At 42.8% G+C, this 19041-nt stretch overlaps 2 protein-coding genes across 2 annotated transcripts in view; one reads left to right on the top strand and one right to left on the bottom strand.

The window, feature by feature from the left end:
- Positions 1-750: 750 nt before the first annotated feature.
- On the top strand, positions 751-9339 carry LOC306943046 (solute carrier family 22 member 7-like; the record flags this gene model as incomplete). Its single annotated transcript, XM_079529252.1, has 11 exons — positions 751-932; positions 1226-1424; positions 1768-1871; positions 2680-2834; positions 4885-5053; positions 5328-5451; positions 5748-5857; positions 6575-6789; positions 7312-7420; positions 8346-8552; positions 9234-9339. The coding sequence occupies 11 exons, from the start codon at positions 751-753 to the stop codon at positions 9337-9339; spliced, it is 1680 nt and encodes a 559-aa protein (XP_079385378.1).
- Positions 9340-11471: 2132 nt separating this feature from the next.
- Positions 11472-19041, bottom strand: part of LOC306943045 (uncharacterized protein) — a gene marked incomplete at its 5' end in the record, with an annotated part of 40556 nt that continues 32986 nt past the window's right edge. Inside the window, 7 exons of the mRNA XM_079529251.1 lie at positions 11472-12787; positions 13374-13451; positions 15017-15217; positions 16044-16098; positions 16439-16585; positions 16960-16992; positions 18235-18279. Coding sequence (XP_079385377.1) covers positions 12594-12787; positions 13374-13451; positions 15017-15217; positions 16044-16098; positions 16439-16585; positions 16960-16992; positions 18235-18279 — 753 coding nt within the window. The 3' untranslated portion in view covers positions 11472-12593. The remainder of the gene's footprint in view (positions 12788-13373; positions 13452-15016; positions 15218-16043; positions 16099-16438; positions 16586-16959; positions 16993-18234; positions 18280-19041) is intronic.

Raw genomic sequence — 19041 nt, 5'->3', positions numbered from 1 at the left:
TGGAAAAAGTACTCGCATGTTTTAATTAAGTAAAAGTATCAATACTGCAATATAGAAATACTCTTACAAGTAAAAGTCTGGAATTCAAAATGTACTATACTCAAAAAGTACAAAAGTATTGCCATCAAAGTAAGTTTTCAAATGTATAAAAAATCTTTTGAAAATAGCAGATCTCATCATCTAAATGCTCACAATATGTTGCATCACAATCCATTGTGAGCATGTAGATCACTATTTTCAAATGGCCCTAATGTGTATAGGGCTGAAGTGGTTAATGTATGTTTTGTAATAATAATCCAAATCTGCAAGTTTTCAAATAAACGCAATGGAGTAAATGTACAATATTTGCATCCGAGATGTAATGGAGTAAAAGTATGGAAACACGAATTACTCAAGTAAAGTACAAATGCCAGTGCTTTCCACCACTGTCCTGTCCAGTGTGTCCACTACTCATTCATGCACCCTGACTCTACCATGTTGACCATTAACCATTCACAGTACAATGGTTAAAAGCAAAGCTGCATTCTGAATATTCTCTGAACGGGTCAAGCTGCATTCTGAATATTCTCTGAACGGGTCATCACAGAAAGGACACTTTCTTATTTAAGACAGAGTCACTTTTCCTTTTCTCCTTTTTGCGGAATAATTTCATAGCTGCGGTCCCCTCCCACCTCTTTGATCTCAGCCCTCTTAAGAAATTTGTTTTCTGTTCTCCGTCTGTTTTCTTGGCCTCCTCACTATATTGTGAACATGAAGTTTGACGATGTGCTGATGGAACTGGATGGCTTTGGGATGTTCCAGCTGAGGACAGTTCTTCTGTTAGTCATTCCTCGTGTCACTTTGCCCTTTCACTTTTTACTCAATAATTTCATAGCGGCGGTGCCTTCTCACCGCTGTGATCTCAGCCCTCTCGACGATGGAGGCGTCTTCAGGTAAGTGGTTCTCGAAGTTAACCACTTTATCCCTATTTTATACTTTGGATATTCATAAATAGCAGATCTACAAGCTCACAATGTTGAGCTTGTTGACCTGCTATTTTTGAAATGTTTGTAAATTGTCATGTTTAAATTACAAAAGCCTGCAGAGCAGCTATTTTCTTTAGGGCAAATCATCTTGAAATGGGGTCCCAGCCAGGCACAAAATCTTTTCAGAATGGAGATCCGTTGGACCTCTCAATTTTGCGGTTGTTGACATGAACATATTTGAGAACCCGCACTGTCTTTAGGAATCTGACGCTGGAACAGAGGGTTAAGGTTGGCATTCCAGTACAAGACGATGGGATTCCCAGTTCATGTCAGATGTTTGCAGAGGCTCAGTATCAGCTGCTGCTCAATGCCTCCAACGTCACTGATCTGCCCACAATGGACTGTCTGCACGGATGGATGTACGACAACTCCACTTTCAAGTCCACTCTGGCAACACAGGTACTTTTTCATGCATTCATAAATGTATCCTTAATGCTTCCCTCTTACCATTGTGGGTGCATGATCACAAAAGCACTAGGTTTTGGGTTGGAATTATGCCGCTGGGATAGGGTACCAAAAAGAATAGCCGATCGACAAGCTGCCCAACGCATCACACAGATCTGTGATTTTTCGGCTCAGTTGAAAATGGCCGAAGTGGCATTCATAAAATTGCCGCCCTAAATTGTTGATGTCAAAAAGTAAAAAAAACATAAAAGTAAAGTGTGTGTGTGTGTGTGTGTGTGTGTGTGTGTGTGTGTGTGTGTGTGTGTGTGTGTGTGCGCGCGCGCGCGCGCCTCCACAGTGGGATCTGGTGTGTGACAGGAAGAGCATGACCAAAACCACAGCAACTATCTTCTTCATGGGCGTCATGCTTGGAGCAGTGACATTTGGCTGGCTCAGTGACAGGTGCTCATAGAAAAAAAGAGCAACATTATTTTCCTAAACAACTTATTATTTGATATTTGATTGGCTCAGTGACAGGTGCTCATAGCACTTTTGTTTTATTGAAAAAGTTCCACATTATGACAGGTGGTGATGCCATCCAATCCCTAATTGACTCCACCAGGCCGAGAGAGTATGTTTTGCACTGTGTGTCCGCCCATCAACAGTGCCAGAGAGTTTCGAAAACTTCTGGCACCGTTTCCCCAGTCGATGCCAAACTGTGCACACACACTCCCTGGATGCCAATTCCAAACATATGCCTCAAAGTTTCCAGAACAGCCTGTTATAGTGCCACAATGAGGCCTATTTTTTACATTTCTCGTACAGATTTTATCCATATATCATGCAAATCGGTACACACTATATCGCTATAGTCTGTCCGATTGTCTATAGGATATTCCATCCCGATGGCTAAGATTGCCTTCCAAAGTTTGCAGAATTGGTCCGTTTTGAACAAAATGCCTCAAATCATGAATGCAATGCCCAATTGCTGTGAAACTGCACGCATATTCCCACTAGGCTGTGGAAGAAATGTCGCTTGACATTTTCAAATCACCCATTTTCACTATTTCTGGAAATTCTTAAAGTGAAAGTAGTTAAATGTGTCTGTTGGTTTATAGCTTGTGACAAAAAAGAATAACTATTGGATCCCTTGGAAAACATATCCATTACCTTATGGTTGTTGACATAACTGTTAGCGACTTTGTATGCAAAATAATAAAGATATGATTTACAGAAATATATTTACGCCATATATTTCGTTTTGTGACAGGTATGGCAGGAGGAGAATGCTGCTGCTCTCCTACTTGGTGGCCATCTTGTTTGGGTGTGGAAGTGCATTCTCGTCTTCTTTTGCCATGTTTGCTGTCATGAGATTCTTTACTGGACTTGGACTTTCTGGGATCAGCATCATGTCCATAGTCCTCTGTGAGTTTGATGTTTAAATGTACTCATGTTTAAACGATCTAAAGGATTAAATGGTGCATTTATATTAGAGATGCCCCGATACTGTATCGGTATCGGAAAAGTATCGGTATCGGCCTTTATTTGTCATATCGGTATCGCCGAATATGCCAGTCTAACCACCGATCGGACACAGGGGTAAGGGGTTGACACTATGGCAGCTAATAAAATGTTGGGGCATGTGGAGTTTGCGTTCGAGTTGCCCAAACTGCAAGTGCACATTTGAGTGAGGAGTCTGCTATAAACACAACATGAGATATATAGCTAGATAGCTATAAACACAACACGAGATCACAACACTGGTATCGGTATTTGGTATCGGTATCGGCTAACAGAGAAATTGTTGTTGCGACCGAAGGTCACAGTTAACTATACCTTGGGTTTTTGTCACGTCATGACACACAAAATTTTGTCACTCAATTTGTAACGTCACGTCATATATTGTGCCCAGGTCTCGTGACTATGACATCATCAGGGATGATAGTAAAATCCCCATACATGGGGAAAGCCCCCATATATTGTGCACAGGTCTTGTGGCATCACTATGACATCATCAGGGATGATAGTAAATCAGTGATCATATCATAGTATATGCGACCTGCTGTCGCAATTAAGCCCATATATGGAGATCCCTGATGTCATCAATATTAGTAAATGGATATATGTCAGAACCTGTATTGACATTCCATATGTTGATCCTTCCCCATCCATCCTTCCTCTTCGATGTCTCCCTTTTGACCTGTCCATTTAAACTCTAGACGGGCCTGCCCCAAAGTTATATGTGCAGCCGCCCGGCAGCCTGAGTTCTCAACAGGCCCCCAAAATTAAGGCCCGGCCATACCTGTGCCCTCATCAAACCCTGTACACTCAAGACACTGCCACCGCTGCCACCCCTAGATCTCCATATATGGAGCTGACCTGTTCTGACATTCCATATGTTGATCTGAACTCATCAAACCCTGTACACTCAAGACACGCTCCATATATGGCCAGTGCACGCGACCTCGCCCTTTAGGCCGGGGCGAGGTCGCTTCTCGCCTCCAGGCGTCTTACTGGTTGTATCGGGATCGGATCGGGAACGAAAAAAGTGTATCGGGACATCCCTAATTTTTATAGTGCATTTATATAGCGCTTTTATCTAAGGAGCTTTACATAGATTGTGCATTACATTCACCCATTCACACACACATTCATAGACCAATGGCGGAGGAAACCATGCAAGGCACCATTCACACACACACATTCATACACCAATGGCGGAGGAAACCATGCAAGGCACCATTCACACACACATCCATACACTGATGGCGGAGGAAACCATGCAAGACACCATTCACACACACATCCATACACTGATGGCGGAGGAAACCATGCAAGGCACCATTCACACACACATCCATACACTGATGGCGGAGGAAACCATGCAAGGCACCATTCACACACACATCCATACACTGATGGCGGAGGAAACCATGCAAGGCACCATTCACACACACATCCATACACTGATGGCGGAGGAAACCATGCAAGGCACCATTCACACACACATTCATACACTGATGGCGGAGGAAACCATGCAAGGCACCATTCACACACACATCCATACACTGATGGCGGAGGAAACCATGCAAGGCACCATTCACACACACATTCATAGACCAATGGCGGAGGAAACCATGCAAGGCACCATTCACACACACATTCATAGACCAATGGCGGAGGAAACCATGCAAGGCACCATTCACACACACATTCATAGACCAATGGCGGAGGAAACCATGCAAGGCACCATTCACACACACATCCATACATTGATGGCGGAGGAAACCATCCAAGGCACCAACCTGCACATCGGGAGAAATTAGGGGTTCAGCATCTTGCTCAAGGACACTTCGACACTAACTCTTTAAAAGGACACTCACTAACTCTTTAAAAGGAAAAGGTTAAAAGGAAACAGGGTTGGATTTGTTGTTTTTTATCATGCTTTATCCCTGCTATCTATCTATAATCACAGGTGTAGAGTGGACAGACAATAAGCATCGCACTATGGTGGCCATTCTGATGAGTACGGACTGGAGTGTTTCTACAGCTATACTGCCTGCTGTGGCCTACTTGGTAAATGACTGGAGACACCTGACTGTCACAGTCACCATGCCACTGGTGTTGGCAGTCATGACATGGAGGTGAGGAAGAATCTTTCCTGCCTCTTTCTTAGCCAATAATATTTGAAGATTTGGATAATTTTGACCATTTGTGTATAGTATAATTGATTTCATGCAGTAATGGTCTTATTTTATCATTTTTATGTATTAATGTATTAATTTAATTTAAATGTAGGCCCTATTTGTATAAATGTTTTTAGTCATAAATCATTTGGGGTCCCTAACCACAGTTTGAGAACCACTGATCTTACGGCATTTGTGACCTTGATGGAATCAATCATTATCTTTGTCCTAGGTGGGTCCCTGAATCTGCCAGGTGGTTGATAAGTAACGGAAAGGTGAACGAGGCTCATCTTTACCTGAGCAGGTGTGCAGAGGTCAACCGCAGACAGAAATTCATGGCTGAGCTTAATCCCCAGGTACTATGTTCAGTACTGTACACTGCAATATACGCAATACTACATTCAGCGTACACTCTGCAATTTACAATACCATGTTCAGTGTACACTGCATAATACCATCAGATACAAAATGGGAGATAAGATCTTGCACTCAAGTTTAAAAGAGATCTCCCGTTTCTTTCTGTCTTATCCCGTCTGATCCAAGGGCACCTTTTTTACTATTTTAACTGAACCTGAACTCACATATACTCACTTGCTTGCTTTAATACTGACTGGCCGCCGGCTTGCTTGCTTAACTACTTACTAACCTGCAGGTCCTCTCCACTGTGATAATAGTGGAGAATGAAGACAGAGTTTACTCCTATCTGGATCTTCTGAGAACACCCAGATTGAGGAGACTGACTCTACTCACTGCCACTGTCTGGTAAATAGACTATGTGGTATATGTATGTATGTGACTAAATAATAACTACAATTTATCCATTGGAATACAGGTTATTTTATCCATTTCCTGAAAAGTGACAGTTTTTGTTTTCAAGGTTTCCACCTGACAACGATGATCTAATTATCTATTTTGTCTACTTAATGTAGGTATGAGGTGGCCTGTACATCTATCTATCTATAAATGCACCACGTCTCTGTAAGTCTGTACGTGTGTACAGTCTCGAGTCGGACTCTGTCTCGAGTCGGTCAGACCCCGGTTGTCCAGAACTGCCACAAAAGGCCTCTGCCCGGGCTCTGGACAGGGCCCCTGCCCAGAGTCCATATATGGAGCTGGCCTGTTCTGATATCACAACACTCCATATTTGGGCATGCCTGACACAGTACTCCATATATTGGAATAAAGGGACACAGAGAGACAGATAGGGAAATCTCCATATATGGGCATGAAAGGGACACAGACAGATGGGTGGCACAGGTACAACGGGTATTGCATAGCCCGTTACCGACTCAGTACTCTACAGCCAGGCACCGGTCTAGTATATATTAAGTGTGTGTGTGTGTGTGTGTGTGTGTGTGTGTGTGTGTGTGTGTGTGTGTGTGTGTGTGTGTGTGTGTGTGTGTGTGCGTGCGTGCGTGCGTGCGTGCGTGCGTGCGTGCGTGCGTGCGTGCGTGCGTGCGTGCGTGCGTGCGTGTGCAGGTATGGGGTGGCCTCTACATACTATGGGATCAGCTTGAATGTGTCTGGATTTGGGCTCAACATTTACATCACTCAGTTCATCTATGGAGCCATCGAGCTTCCAGCCAAAGCCTTCATCTGTTACACTTTGAACATAATAGGTCGCAGGGCCAACCAGGCTGGGTCACTTCTGCTGACTGCAATCTGTCTGTTCTGCAACATATTCCTTCCTAAAGGTAATTACAGTATGTCCACCTTATTCAGTGGTGGACAGTAACTAAGTACATTTACTTAAGTACCGTACTCTCTGTTTGTTTGTTGTTGTTGTTGTTTTTATTTTTGCAAGCTCACCACTTCCACTCCTCTAAAATTCTCTTGGGACCCAAACGTACAAATTCAGATTTTGAATGAACCAATAGTGGAAACAGCACTACTGTGTAGACAGCCTGTGTAACTATAGCTTCGAAGGCTTCACATCATTTCAATAGCTCGATGTCATGGTTTTGAATAAGATGCAGATTGTACTTGTCTTGACTCAGTGTTGCCACTCTTTGGTAGACAATTTTGTTGCACCATGTATGTGGTGATCATGTACTGCTGGGAATGGAAGCATCGGCCTCTAACACATTTGTTTGTTTGTTTGTTTGTTTATTTCAGTTTTAATGTAATGTGTGATGCAGATATTCCTTTCACACATGCAGCTGCTGTTGTAGTTTGAAATGTCATGTTTGAAGTTTAAATGCGGATCTTCTGTCCAGGCATGTGGGAGCTGCAGACAGCTATGTCAGTTTTGGGTAAAGGCTGTGCAGAGGCTGCATTCACCGTCACCACGCTGTACACCACAGAACTTTTCCCCACAGTTCTCAGGTCAGTACAAATACCTGCATCTAATATTCACTGGTGCAAGAGGCACACAGATCTTTTACTTGAGTAACACGTTCGGCTCTAGCAGTGGCGAGCAGACGGATCTCAAAGAGAATAAGTCAAAGAAAGCACTGCTAACACCAAAGTCAAAGTTGTACGATTTGTCACACACGTTACTGCAGTGAAATTTGTTCTCCGCATTTGACCCATCTTTTGGAGCGGTTAGCCGCAGCTGTGCCTCGCTCGGGAATAATTTGATTAGTTGATTTGACCCCCCAATCCAACCCATTGATGCTGAGTGCCAAGCAGACAGACATTGGGTCCCATTTTTACAGTCGTTGGTATGACCCGGCCGGGGATCGAACCCCGACCTCCCAGTTTCAGGGCAGACACAACTCCACTGTCTGGTCAACACCTACATTGCATTTTGGGACAAGAGCCAAGAAACCAAGAGCAAATGTCAACAACCGAAATGCTGTTTTCTCTGCTGTGATGTGTTCAGTTCGATTTAGTTCTATAAACGGTATTTCCAAAACTCTTTACAACTCTTTTATGAACAGAACATACAATTTCAGATTGTTGATATGTATCCTGTCTGAGGTCTCTTTCCTGATTGGATAAAATTGGTATCCTGACCTGGAAATGGATTTCAGTTTAATAAAGAGCTGGAGAGACATGGAGACTCCTGTTACTGAACAAACATAAGAGTACTATGAGACTATATAGCTATTTAACACTTATTTGAACCAAAGAAAATCACCCAACCTTTAACCAATATCTCATTATTTCACTATGATTCTCTGCTGTCACGTGAAATCAAAGAAATTAGAAAAAAAACATTTAAAGACCTATGCCACACATACCATCTCTATAACTATGGCTCTTCTGTATTAGGCCTACCTGAAAATAGTGTCTGTATTTTTTGCAGACAGAACGGGCTAGGTTTCTGCTCATCTATAGGCCGCATAGGGGTGTCCTGTGCCCCTCTGATCATCTTACTGGAAGACGTGTGGTTGCCTCTGCCCAATGCAGTGTTCTGCCTGATAGCTTTGATCGCCTGTCTGTCAGCATCTCTGCTTCCAGAGACACGCAATGTCCACCTGCCTGAGACCATTGAAGACATTGAACACAGGAGGTACACTGTCTTATTTAAAACAATCCAAACACCTGAGGGTGCACTACGGTACTCATTCCATGCCACGTGACGCCTTCGGATGCCTTTCCCGTGACGCCCTCGTTGCCACGTGACGCCTATGGACGCCTTTTTTTTTTAATCCATATTTTGAAAATTCCTCTAATCTGGTGTGCAGGTGATGACATTCACATGACATGCACAATAGAATTTCAATTTCTTTCTTTTATTTATAATGGGATTCGGTGGCAACGAGGGCCAAAATTGGTGTCCACCAGGTGGCACTGAATGAGTTTTAATACCTAGTATTAATACAATGTTCATGACTTTTGTTTTAACGCCTTTCTCCCCCAGTTATTTTTGCCAAAAATGATTCCGCCCCCACACACACGACTGCTGTTGAATCCTACTGACCAGTAGGATTTAATCCTACTCACCTGCCAGTAACCTGACTCCGCCAGATGGGGCAGCAGAGAGTACACTGGGTTCCCCCTCCTGCTCCCATCTGGGAACTCTCAGGCAGACTTGATGCCGGCCACAAAAAGGCCTGGCCAATCAGCAGCAGCTAGAGACGGGATAGCTGCTGCTGATTGGCCAGGCCGTTTTGTGGCCGGGAGAGTTCCCAGATGGGAGCAGGAGGGGGGAACCCAGTGTACTCTCTGCTGCCCCATCTGGCGGAGTCAGGTTAAGTGAGAAGCCCCCTGAACTGGAACGATACGGAGCCTTTGTCCTACTGTATACTGCTCCCGCCCAACACTCCCTGCTGACAGGCTCCACCCCCAGCCCATAGGATTACATGCAGTAACAATTATCACCCTCCCCGTCAGGCTTCCCTCCCTAGAATACGGGCCAATTGTGATTGTGTAGACGCACCGCGGTGGAATTTAACCCACAACCACTGCACCACACGAGCAACACAATGTTCATTACTTTTAATGCATAATTATTATCTTTTCTTCTTTCCATTCAGGGAAAACAGAGAGAAACCCATCCTGACAGCGGAGTGATGTGCTGCTCAGAATGTCTGATTCCTGTCCGCCAGAGGCATAAGTCTGTGGACGTACATGTATGACAGTTTGGCCATAATTATCACTGAAACAAATATTTCCTGACATCTAGAGTGTACAGGTGTACATCATTCGAACCCAGGTCTCCCGCGTGGGAAGCCAACATTTTTTCCACTGTACAGCAGTCATGTTGGGATGAAATTTGGCCTATCCTTTACTTCCTTCAAGGGTGTTTCCAATGATACTAATGAAGGCTCTGTTCCTTTTAGTGTAGCAGAGTGGTTCTCTTCTTTATTTATTTTTTCATTCCAAGGAACCCCATAACTCTGAGAGTGTACAAATGGAACCACATGGAGCCATTTGATTAAGGTTGGTTAATCCAGCCTGTCATGTCCATGTGTACACCGTCAGAGGTGCATGCACACCTGTAAGGGACCATTGGAGCCCCCCCAAGGAACCATGAGGGTCCCTGGATACAATACAAATAGGCCCTACAAATTATATTTCCCCTTGAAATTATAATTCAATTCCTGCGTTGAATATGTACTGAAAATAAAGTGTGATGAGAAAAGCTAATAGTTTGTGCTGACTGTGTCCAACTGTTTTACTGTCAAACCTCTCATCTAAGGTGGCTTTTAGACGAGGATGGTGTTCATAAGAAACGACAAAATAAAGTATCGTTTGCTGGGGTCCTTTTAGACGAGAAGGGTGTTCTCAGGAGGTGAAAACGCATCAAAGTGAAACCACCTCCCAGAGTGGAAATCTTTGAGAACGCCGTTTTATCCCTTCTCCGTGTAAACAGGCAAAACGGTGAATCCGCAAAACTTATGACATCATGGCTCACGTTGGCTCGCAGCGCATATATTATTACATTGATGCATAATTATGATATAATGGAGTTCCTGACCAAGCCTCCCTCCTCGCCTACAAAGCGCTGCTCATCAGCGATGGTGAATGTAAAACCATGATGTAAATAAAATGCCTTAATTGTGATAGGTGGCAGCCGCGGCAGCAGCGTTTATGTAGCCTAATGTATTATAAAATATATAACCATCCCGTGGCGCGCTATGCCTGCATGCTCTGGGCTGTCTGTCACTAGCCTGGTTAATAAACCAGAAAATCCAGTCCCCTCCCCAGGGGATTAAACAAAAAGGAATCACTCTCCCCTATTAACCTATTAATTAACATCACATTTACCTCAGTATTATTTATTCCTAACTGGTAGCGTTTTTAATATGTGAGAAAATAAAGTGACCGCCAAAATCGCGTCTTGAACTCACGGCCAATGCGCAAAATGGTCTCGTAGTCTAACACCTAACACAGCAAGCTATGTAAGTTATTGAAAAGTGGGGGTTGAAGTGTGTACTTGTAGTGTGTGTTGTAGTGTGATTGACACGGGGAACATTGAAACTGTTGCGTGAAGGCGGAGCTGGCTCTTCTTCTTGTACATAACATGGGTGACTGGTCTATTTGGCAGCCCGTTACCGCCACCTAGCGATATTATAGCGTTTTCATAAAGTGTGCGTTCTCGTGTAAAGGGTCAATAAAAAATGAGAACGCAACGGGACTTTGCCGTTTTATCTGGAGATGGTCGCCGTGTAAAAGGAGTCAGACTACTTAAAAACGCACCGAAAAACGGCTGATCTACAAGGTCACAATGTGTCACAGCGCGCCACGTTGTGAGCTTGTAGATCAGCGATTGTTGGCATTGTTCTCAATTAGAAATGCCAATAATAAAATTGCTGTCCTAAACATACTAATAAACCTTTTATAAATAAAGGAACAACCTTTAATATTTTAGTAACCTGTCACCTCACCTGACTTTCTGTTATGTTAAGGGTAGAGTAAGATTACAAATGATGTAGTAAGATTTTTTTTAAAGATGAGGGATTAAGATTTTCCTTTTCTTTTTTTCTTACAAATAATTTATTGACATTTACTTTAAACAGCAGTTTTACAGGAGTAAACACAGCATTTTAAATATCAAAGATACACATAAAAATAGTAGCAATACCACCAGTGCACCATCATAGTCTTCATATATTCTTTTACATGTTGACCAATGGTCACATTCTGACATTAACATGACAAAGACTAATAATACTAATACAATAATACTACCACTACTACTACTACTACTACTACTACTACTACTACCTACTACTACTACTACTACTACTACTAATACTACTACTACTACTACTACTACTACTACTACTACTACTAATAATAATAATAATAATTTGTACATATTTGACATTGAACAATTAATGACAAAAAAAAGTAGGCTACAACTTCAGTAAGACAAGAATGATCCAAGGCTGAGGTGAGTGTAAAGTATATAAACATAACATTAGTGTGCTTTAAAAAAGTTATTTTACACGATGATGAAGTAGTATTTGCACTTCTAAAAAAACTAGTCAAATCCTACTGGTGAATGTGGGTGTAGTTTCCTAAAGGTGCCGTTTTGAACGTAGAAAACTAGCACTTATTTTTCGAATTCCCTGAATTTGTGTGTGTGCGTGTGTGTGTGTGTGTGTGTGTGTGTGTGTGTGTGTGTGTGTGTGTGTGTGTGTGTGCATGTGCGTGCGTGTAAATATCGCTGTTCGTTCTACAAAACTTCTGCCAAAACCTGATTTTGGCTGGAGATTCCTGATTTTTTTACCCTGTCTCCTTGGCTCGCAAATTTCTCCAGATTTGTATGCAACTCAACCCTTTAGGTTTGTTTGTAATGTATGAAATTACAAAATGTAGATACCCGTAATTTTCCTATGCTAGTAAAGCCTGATAAAAAGTATCAAACTCACTGTTAAAATACACCAAGATACAGGAAATCTACTGTGCCCAAAGGTTTCGGGTGGACCAAATAGAGTACAGATCTGTACACTCAGTTGCAGAGTTGGACCCCTGGTGGTCCCGGGAGTCGGGACCTGGTGTTGAGAAACTTTGAGATATTAGCCTGCTAGCATGCTTGTAGCTACTGTAGGTCCTTTGCTGTACTGTTATTGTGGAAGACTGATATTAGCCTGCTAGCATGCTAGTAGCTGGGTCCTTTGTTGTACTGTTCATGTGGATGTCTTCCATAGGGCTGGTAGCAGGAGGCAGGGTCACATACTCCTGTCACCCCAGGAGGGCCTCTCTTCCCTGGGCCACCAGGGCTGCCGGCCCTCCCTGATGCCCCTGGAGGGCCTGGATGTCCGTCCCCATCTCTGCCCCTGGGACCCTGCATGCCTGAAAAACAAGAACACATGTACAGTAATAAACATATAACACACAACAACCCCTTTAAAGTTTAAACCCCTGGTTCTCAGCCTTTTGATTTTCAAGGACCTCCAAACTAACGTCCAGTGGTTCCCAAACTATTTTGCTCGAAAGTTCGAAGGAGAGGCATGTTCCTCGCTCACAACCCTAAACCTACTCCAAAAGAGCAATGTGATGCTTCCCCGAGACCCAAACTAGTGGAAATAGCTGATCTACCAGCTCACAACGTGTCACATCACAACGTGTTGTGAGCTTGTAGATCTGCTGGTTTTCACACCACCTTAAGTTTTCTTTTAATTCACCTAATTTATGTAACATAGGCCTACACATGAATTTGGATGTCCTTGACATGAAAAGGTTTGAGAACGAATTTAAACTATCAAATAATGGTTGAATTATGCTTGTACAGAACTACACTGCTGTGGGTGATGTTACACTCGTACAGGACTAGTCAGTCACCGAACAAAGTAACGAGTACATTCCCCCTAAAACAGCCTGTCTTATGATCTGTCTGTATGAACTTGAATCCAGATCTAAATTAAGATAATTCCCTTACCTTGTGCTCCAGGTGCGCCTGAGGAGCCAGTGTCTCCCTCACCTTTAGCCCCCTTCAAGCCTCGGGGTCCGATGTCACCTGCACACAGAAAGATGATTGATGATTAAATGGTTATTTATTAATTTTTTTCCCTCCCGAAAACATGATCATCAGGTATTGTTGTTATATAAGGAGGAAGATTTTTTTCAAAAAAGTGTACAGTATTTGTTGAAATTGTCATTTTGATGTGGACACGCCCGCCAGTTCATTAAGTATGCCTGGTTTGCCTGGTGGGTGGTGATCCACCTGAATTGAAGCCCCACCCACAGATGTTGTTGTATGCTAAAGGGGAGGGTTTAGGGGAGGGGATGATATTGTGATGTCACATTATCACAGTTTTTTTCATTGGCACGTTTGACTGTCAAGGTTTCAGCCTCCATGAAGAAACCTTAAATACAAATGGAAGACATTATTGCACATAAAGGGGTCAAATAAAGTACTGTCACCTCATAAAAACATGAAAACTGGAAAAATACAAAAACCACGGCACTCCATCTTTAAGCACTTTAAGCACCCTAGTATCCTTTCATTCTGGGGGGAACATTCGGCAAAAATAGTTTCAGATATTTGGGATATTAAGGGGGCGAATTTTTGCTTAAAAAAACTTCAATGCAAGCTTTCACATCAGCAACAATGTTTTTTTTTTTTTCAAGATTTGTTTTTTGCTTTTCTGTCTTTATTGATAGTATCAAGTGAAGATGGACAGAGAGAGAAGGGTAGAGACATGCAGCAAAGGTCGTCATGAACGGGACTCGAACACGCGACACGCTGTCAAGCCAAAGCCTATAGGCTATGTGGCATGCGCCTGGACCACTTGGCCAGCGGGCGCCCCAGCAACGAATGTATTATTTTGTTATTTTTTCTCTCTGCTGTCGATTTTTTGCGGACATTCGCTGGCGACTGCTACACCTCTGACCAATCAGTAGCTGCGCCAGCAGCAAAGTAAAAATAACCTGCAAACGATAAAAGTGTTAACGAACGCATGATAGCATTAGGTTTAACACACTCACACACACACACAGACACAAAATCACGATATATCGTGTCGGATGTGTAGGTAATGTCGACGCTTGACATTACCTTCAAGAATAGAAAACGACATTCCAATTTTAAGGCATGAGGAAATACAATTGCAACAGGTGCTTCTCGATGCTGTCACACCCGGTCTCGCCAAGATCCCGCACGTAGCTGCCGCTGATTGTTTCGACCAGGGGAAAGGGCCAATCCTTGAGCGATCCCAGATGTAGGCTGTATTGTGAACTTGTGAACTCAATACTGCCCCCATCTGGCGGAGTCAGGTTAAAAAACGAGCAGGCAAGGTACAGAGCCAAAGGTCAAGTGTACCAAGTATTAGGGGTAAGATGAAAAAAGAACATACACCATACTGATGATATTGTTGTCAAACAAGTCTATGAAGCTATATCTATGAAATATGTAAAAGTTTAATCTGCAACATAATTCCATATAATACGGAGGGTCCCTGCTTCATCTTTCTCTCAGCTGAAGGTTCCTTGGCCTGCAAAACACATTGAAGACCCCCTGGGATATGACATTAATGATGGTATAGTATAGGTGTAGGTGTGTGTCCTCACTGAAGACCTCACCTTTCAGTCCTGGGACTCCCATGTGGCCTGGCTCTCCAGGGTATCCTGACTGTCCGGTCTGACCTGGGTATCCAGTAGGTCCCCTGGAGCCGTCAGAACCAGGAGGACCGAGCTCACCTGGAGGGCCCGCTACTCCTTCACACCGACCACACTCTCCTCTGTTGGGAGGGGACACCATCTGCAGGAGCTGGGGGAGCTCGTCTGAGCGTGTGTGTGTGTGTGTGTGTGTGTGTGTGTGTGTGTGTGTGTGTGTGTGTGTGTGTGTGTGTGTGCGCACGTGCGTGCGTGCATAGAGTGAGAGAGAGAAGCAGAGCGACACAGAGTCACACAGGGGCACCGGTGGACATATTGTAGACACAGTGGTCCGGGGAACCCCATGCAGGGGTCCTTGAGGGGGTCTCCGGAAAAATGGCCAAGTAGGCTATATATCATTAAACCCTATATACATCAGCCATCTAGGAAATAACTGATCTACAAGCTCACATTGCAAGCTTGTATCAGCTATTTTTAAAGAAATCTTCAAGAAATGTCAAAATATTTGAATATTTCTGAAACATTTTAACAACACAAATCTTGTATGAGTGTCCAAATATTTTCATATGGGGGTCCGGGCAGCGTCAGCCAGATATTAGTTTGGGAACCATTTTGTTTAATTAAAAACAAAAAACAAGAACAAAGAAACAAAAAATAAAGTAACCCATACAAATGTGTTTGAGACCCACAAATCGGTCCCGACCCATTGTTTGAGAAGTGCTTACACTGAACCACTGCTTGCAAATTATAATGTACATGGAAACCTTGTACTGTATGCCCAAAATTGTTACAGGGGTCCCCAGCTTAATGTGTTAATATAGCATCCCGACACAATGTGACGCGTTGTGACCTTGTAGATCGGCGATTTTCACTATAAAACAGGGCTTAAGTGATGCATGCATCATGTCATTTTCATATTTTGGTTCCCGGGGAGACTCTAAATGTCTCCTTCGGGCCTCAAGGTAAAACATTTGGGGGCAACAGAGGAACATACTTCGTAGAACATTGGCACAGATCTTCATCAGCTGGTCTTCAGTGGGTGGTTTCCCCTTGAACACAATATCAGGAGGATTTGAGTATTTTATGTACAGTAGGCTACAATTTACAATTTAGGCGTTTAGCAGATGCTGCTCCGTCTCATCCAGAGTGACAATAGAAAAGCTAAACACATACATAGAATGCAGAGAGTTTTTGTGAGTGAAAAAAGGTAGTCGATGAACATGTTCCGTCATAGTTTTAGTCAGCGAAATGAACCCTGCTCACAGCGCTTGCCGAAAACAAGCCACAGAAAAGCGAAAAGATCTCTGAGGGACTGAAGGTGCTAAATATGAAAGCCCAGTCAGTAAGTAGTAGTACTGTACAGTATAGAATGTTGGTAGTTGGACTCACCGGCTTCCCAGGATACCCAGGGACCCCTGGTTGCCCTGGCATCCCGTCCTGACCAGAGAATCCTCTAGATCCCAAGGCACCTGATTGGCCCATTTCTCCTTTTTTCCCATCAGCCCCTCTGACTCCAGGGTCTCCCAAAACACCTTTCTAACAACAACACCACCACACAACAACAAGCATCTCAGTTAAGTCAAGTGCGACCCCAAATTGGCCAAACACAAATTTAATATAACACTATTATTATTATTATGTTTTATTAAAACATGTTAATGTAAATAATGTACAATATACTCTTTTTCATTGCACTACCAATAACTAGTACAGTATAGTAGTGTAGTTCCTCTGATGCAACACAATGAGACGGACCCATGGCCTTAATTGGACCCATGGGTCTGCACGTGTGCGCGCGCGCATGTGTGTGTGCGTGTGTGTGTGTGTGTGTGTGTGTGTGTGTGAGAGTGTGTGCGCGCGCGTGTGTGTGTGCGCGCACATGCCCTTGCATGCGTGCGTGGACCTCTCACCTCTCCTTTGCTCCCTCTGATTCCTGCTCCCCCCTGCAGACAAAAACAACAGCTATTGTTCAGTAATCTGTTTGGTTGAAACGGGCTATATGTATATGCAATGCATTTAGTGTACATGTAACAATACATGTGTCATTGAACTCCAATCCTATGGATCCAACCTTTAGTTTCATGCAAAATGTATTATGTTGAAGGAGTATATAAATAGTTGGTTATGCCATACAGCTGTATTTTAAAAGTCTGCAGAAAGATGGACTAATTTAAAAAATATATTAATATTTCATTGAAAAAAATAAAGAAAACAAAGAAAAGGGTTATTTTAAAATAAACGGGGAAACTTTTACGGGTGACATCTATTCCTTTTCCAGTATAAATATGTTGTATCCAGTTGAGCTGCCTATATTGATGGTAATACAGACATTCTGAATGTATTCAATGCATTTGTTGCAGAATAAATAATAAGTGCAGTGGCTCCATCTCTCTTCCAACCTGTGGTACTGCGATGGGTGACACTTGTGCTCTAAAACTATGTGCAAAACTGCACTCTGTCTACTGTATTGGGATGAATCAAATGCTTGAACATCATCACTCAACAGAGGACAAAGATTTATGTTAAAAAGGGCACTTTCAAGATTCTTCCAAAAGGTTTTAAGAAGATGTACAAGCTATATCAGAGGTGGGCAACTTTGAGGGTCACTATATTTCGGCCACTATATTTCCACACTCACTCCAGAGGTACAGTACACAATATTTCCACACTCACTCCAGAGGGCCACTATATTTCCACACTCACTCCAGAGGGCCACTATATTTCCACACTCACTCCAGAGGGCCACTATATTTCCACACTCACTCCAGAGGGCCACTATATTTCCACACTCACTCCAGAGGGCCACTATATTTCCACACTCACTCCAGAGGGCCACTATATTTCCCCACTCACTCCAGAGGTACACAATATTTCCACACTCACTCCAGAGGGCCACTATATTTCCACATTCACTCCAGAGGGCCACTATATTTCCACACTCACTCCAGAGGGCCACTATATTTCCACATTCACTCCAGAGGGCCACTATATTTCCACATTCACTCCAGAGGGCCACATTGCATATACTGTCTAATATAGACTGATTCATTAAAGCAGGTTATGTTTGCAACAGCTCAAATCAATAATATATCAGTATTCGGATGTTAACCTGCAGCCATGACAATCAGCTTTGTTAAAAGTACAAGAGGAATAACAGAATGAAACACATGCAATGTGACACTTACAGGTGTTCCAGGAGTACCGGGTTCTCCATCAATGCCTTTATTACCCTGAAATAAAAAGGGACAAAACTGGTCATTAGGGTCATGATGCTAGAGCCTCACATCCATTATAATGGCTTATCTGATATCATTCTGCTTCTATAACATTCATCTACTAGTTTGATCATCAACCTACAAATCCTATCTCCATATTTAACTTTTTGTCTTTTTCTGTGAATTAATGCCCTACTACTTGATCATACAGCGGCACACAAAAGCATCAAAAGTAGCAAATCCAAAAGCTTGAAACAAGTTTTGAGCTTGTAGATCTGCTACTTTTGCTGTTTTTGAATTTGAATCCTGAAAAGTAACAGTTTTGGACATTTGGATTTCCACCCGACAGAGAAGAAATAGAGTTGTTTTCTCTCCTAAATATTTACTGAGATGCAGTGCAGTACCAATCTTCTTTACAACCTCCTTCCCTTTTCTTCCACTCTGTATAGGCCTAGTGTTTTCTTTTTCTTGTCTTTTTCTTTGGGCTATCCATTTTAGACAAAGTGTTTGACTGTACACTCTTACTGTTTTACTTTTCTGTCTGACAGATAAATCATTCAATCAATCAACCAATCAATGACATCTGTTTCCACTGTCAGCCCCATGTATGGTTTAATTTGTTAATTATACATTTGATTGTTAAGCAATACGTACAGTGTACAGAACAGTAGTGTTCTCACACTATGTTCTATGATTAGTACTAATAAGTAGGACAGTATGCACTGTAGTAGGCCTATATCACATTTGGAAAGGAACTTCCCCGTGGCACTTTAGAGA

This window comes from Electrona antarctica (genome assembly GCF_951216825.1).
Source record: "Electrona antarctica genome assembly, chromosome: 19".
Taxonomy (NCBI): Eukaryota; Metazoa; Chordata; class Actinopteri; order Myctophiformes; family Myctophidae; genus Electrona; species Electrona antarctica.
This window is presented reverse-complemented; position numbering and strand designations above follow the sequence as displayed.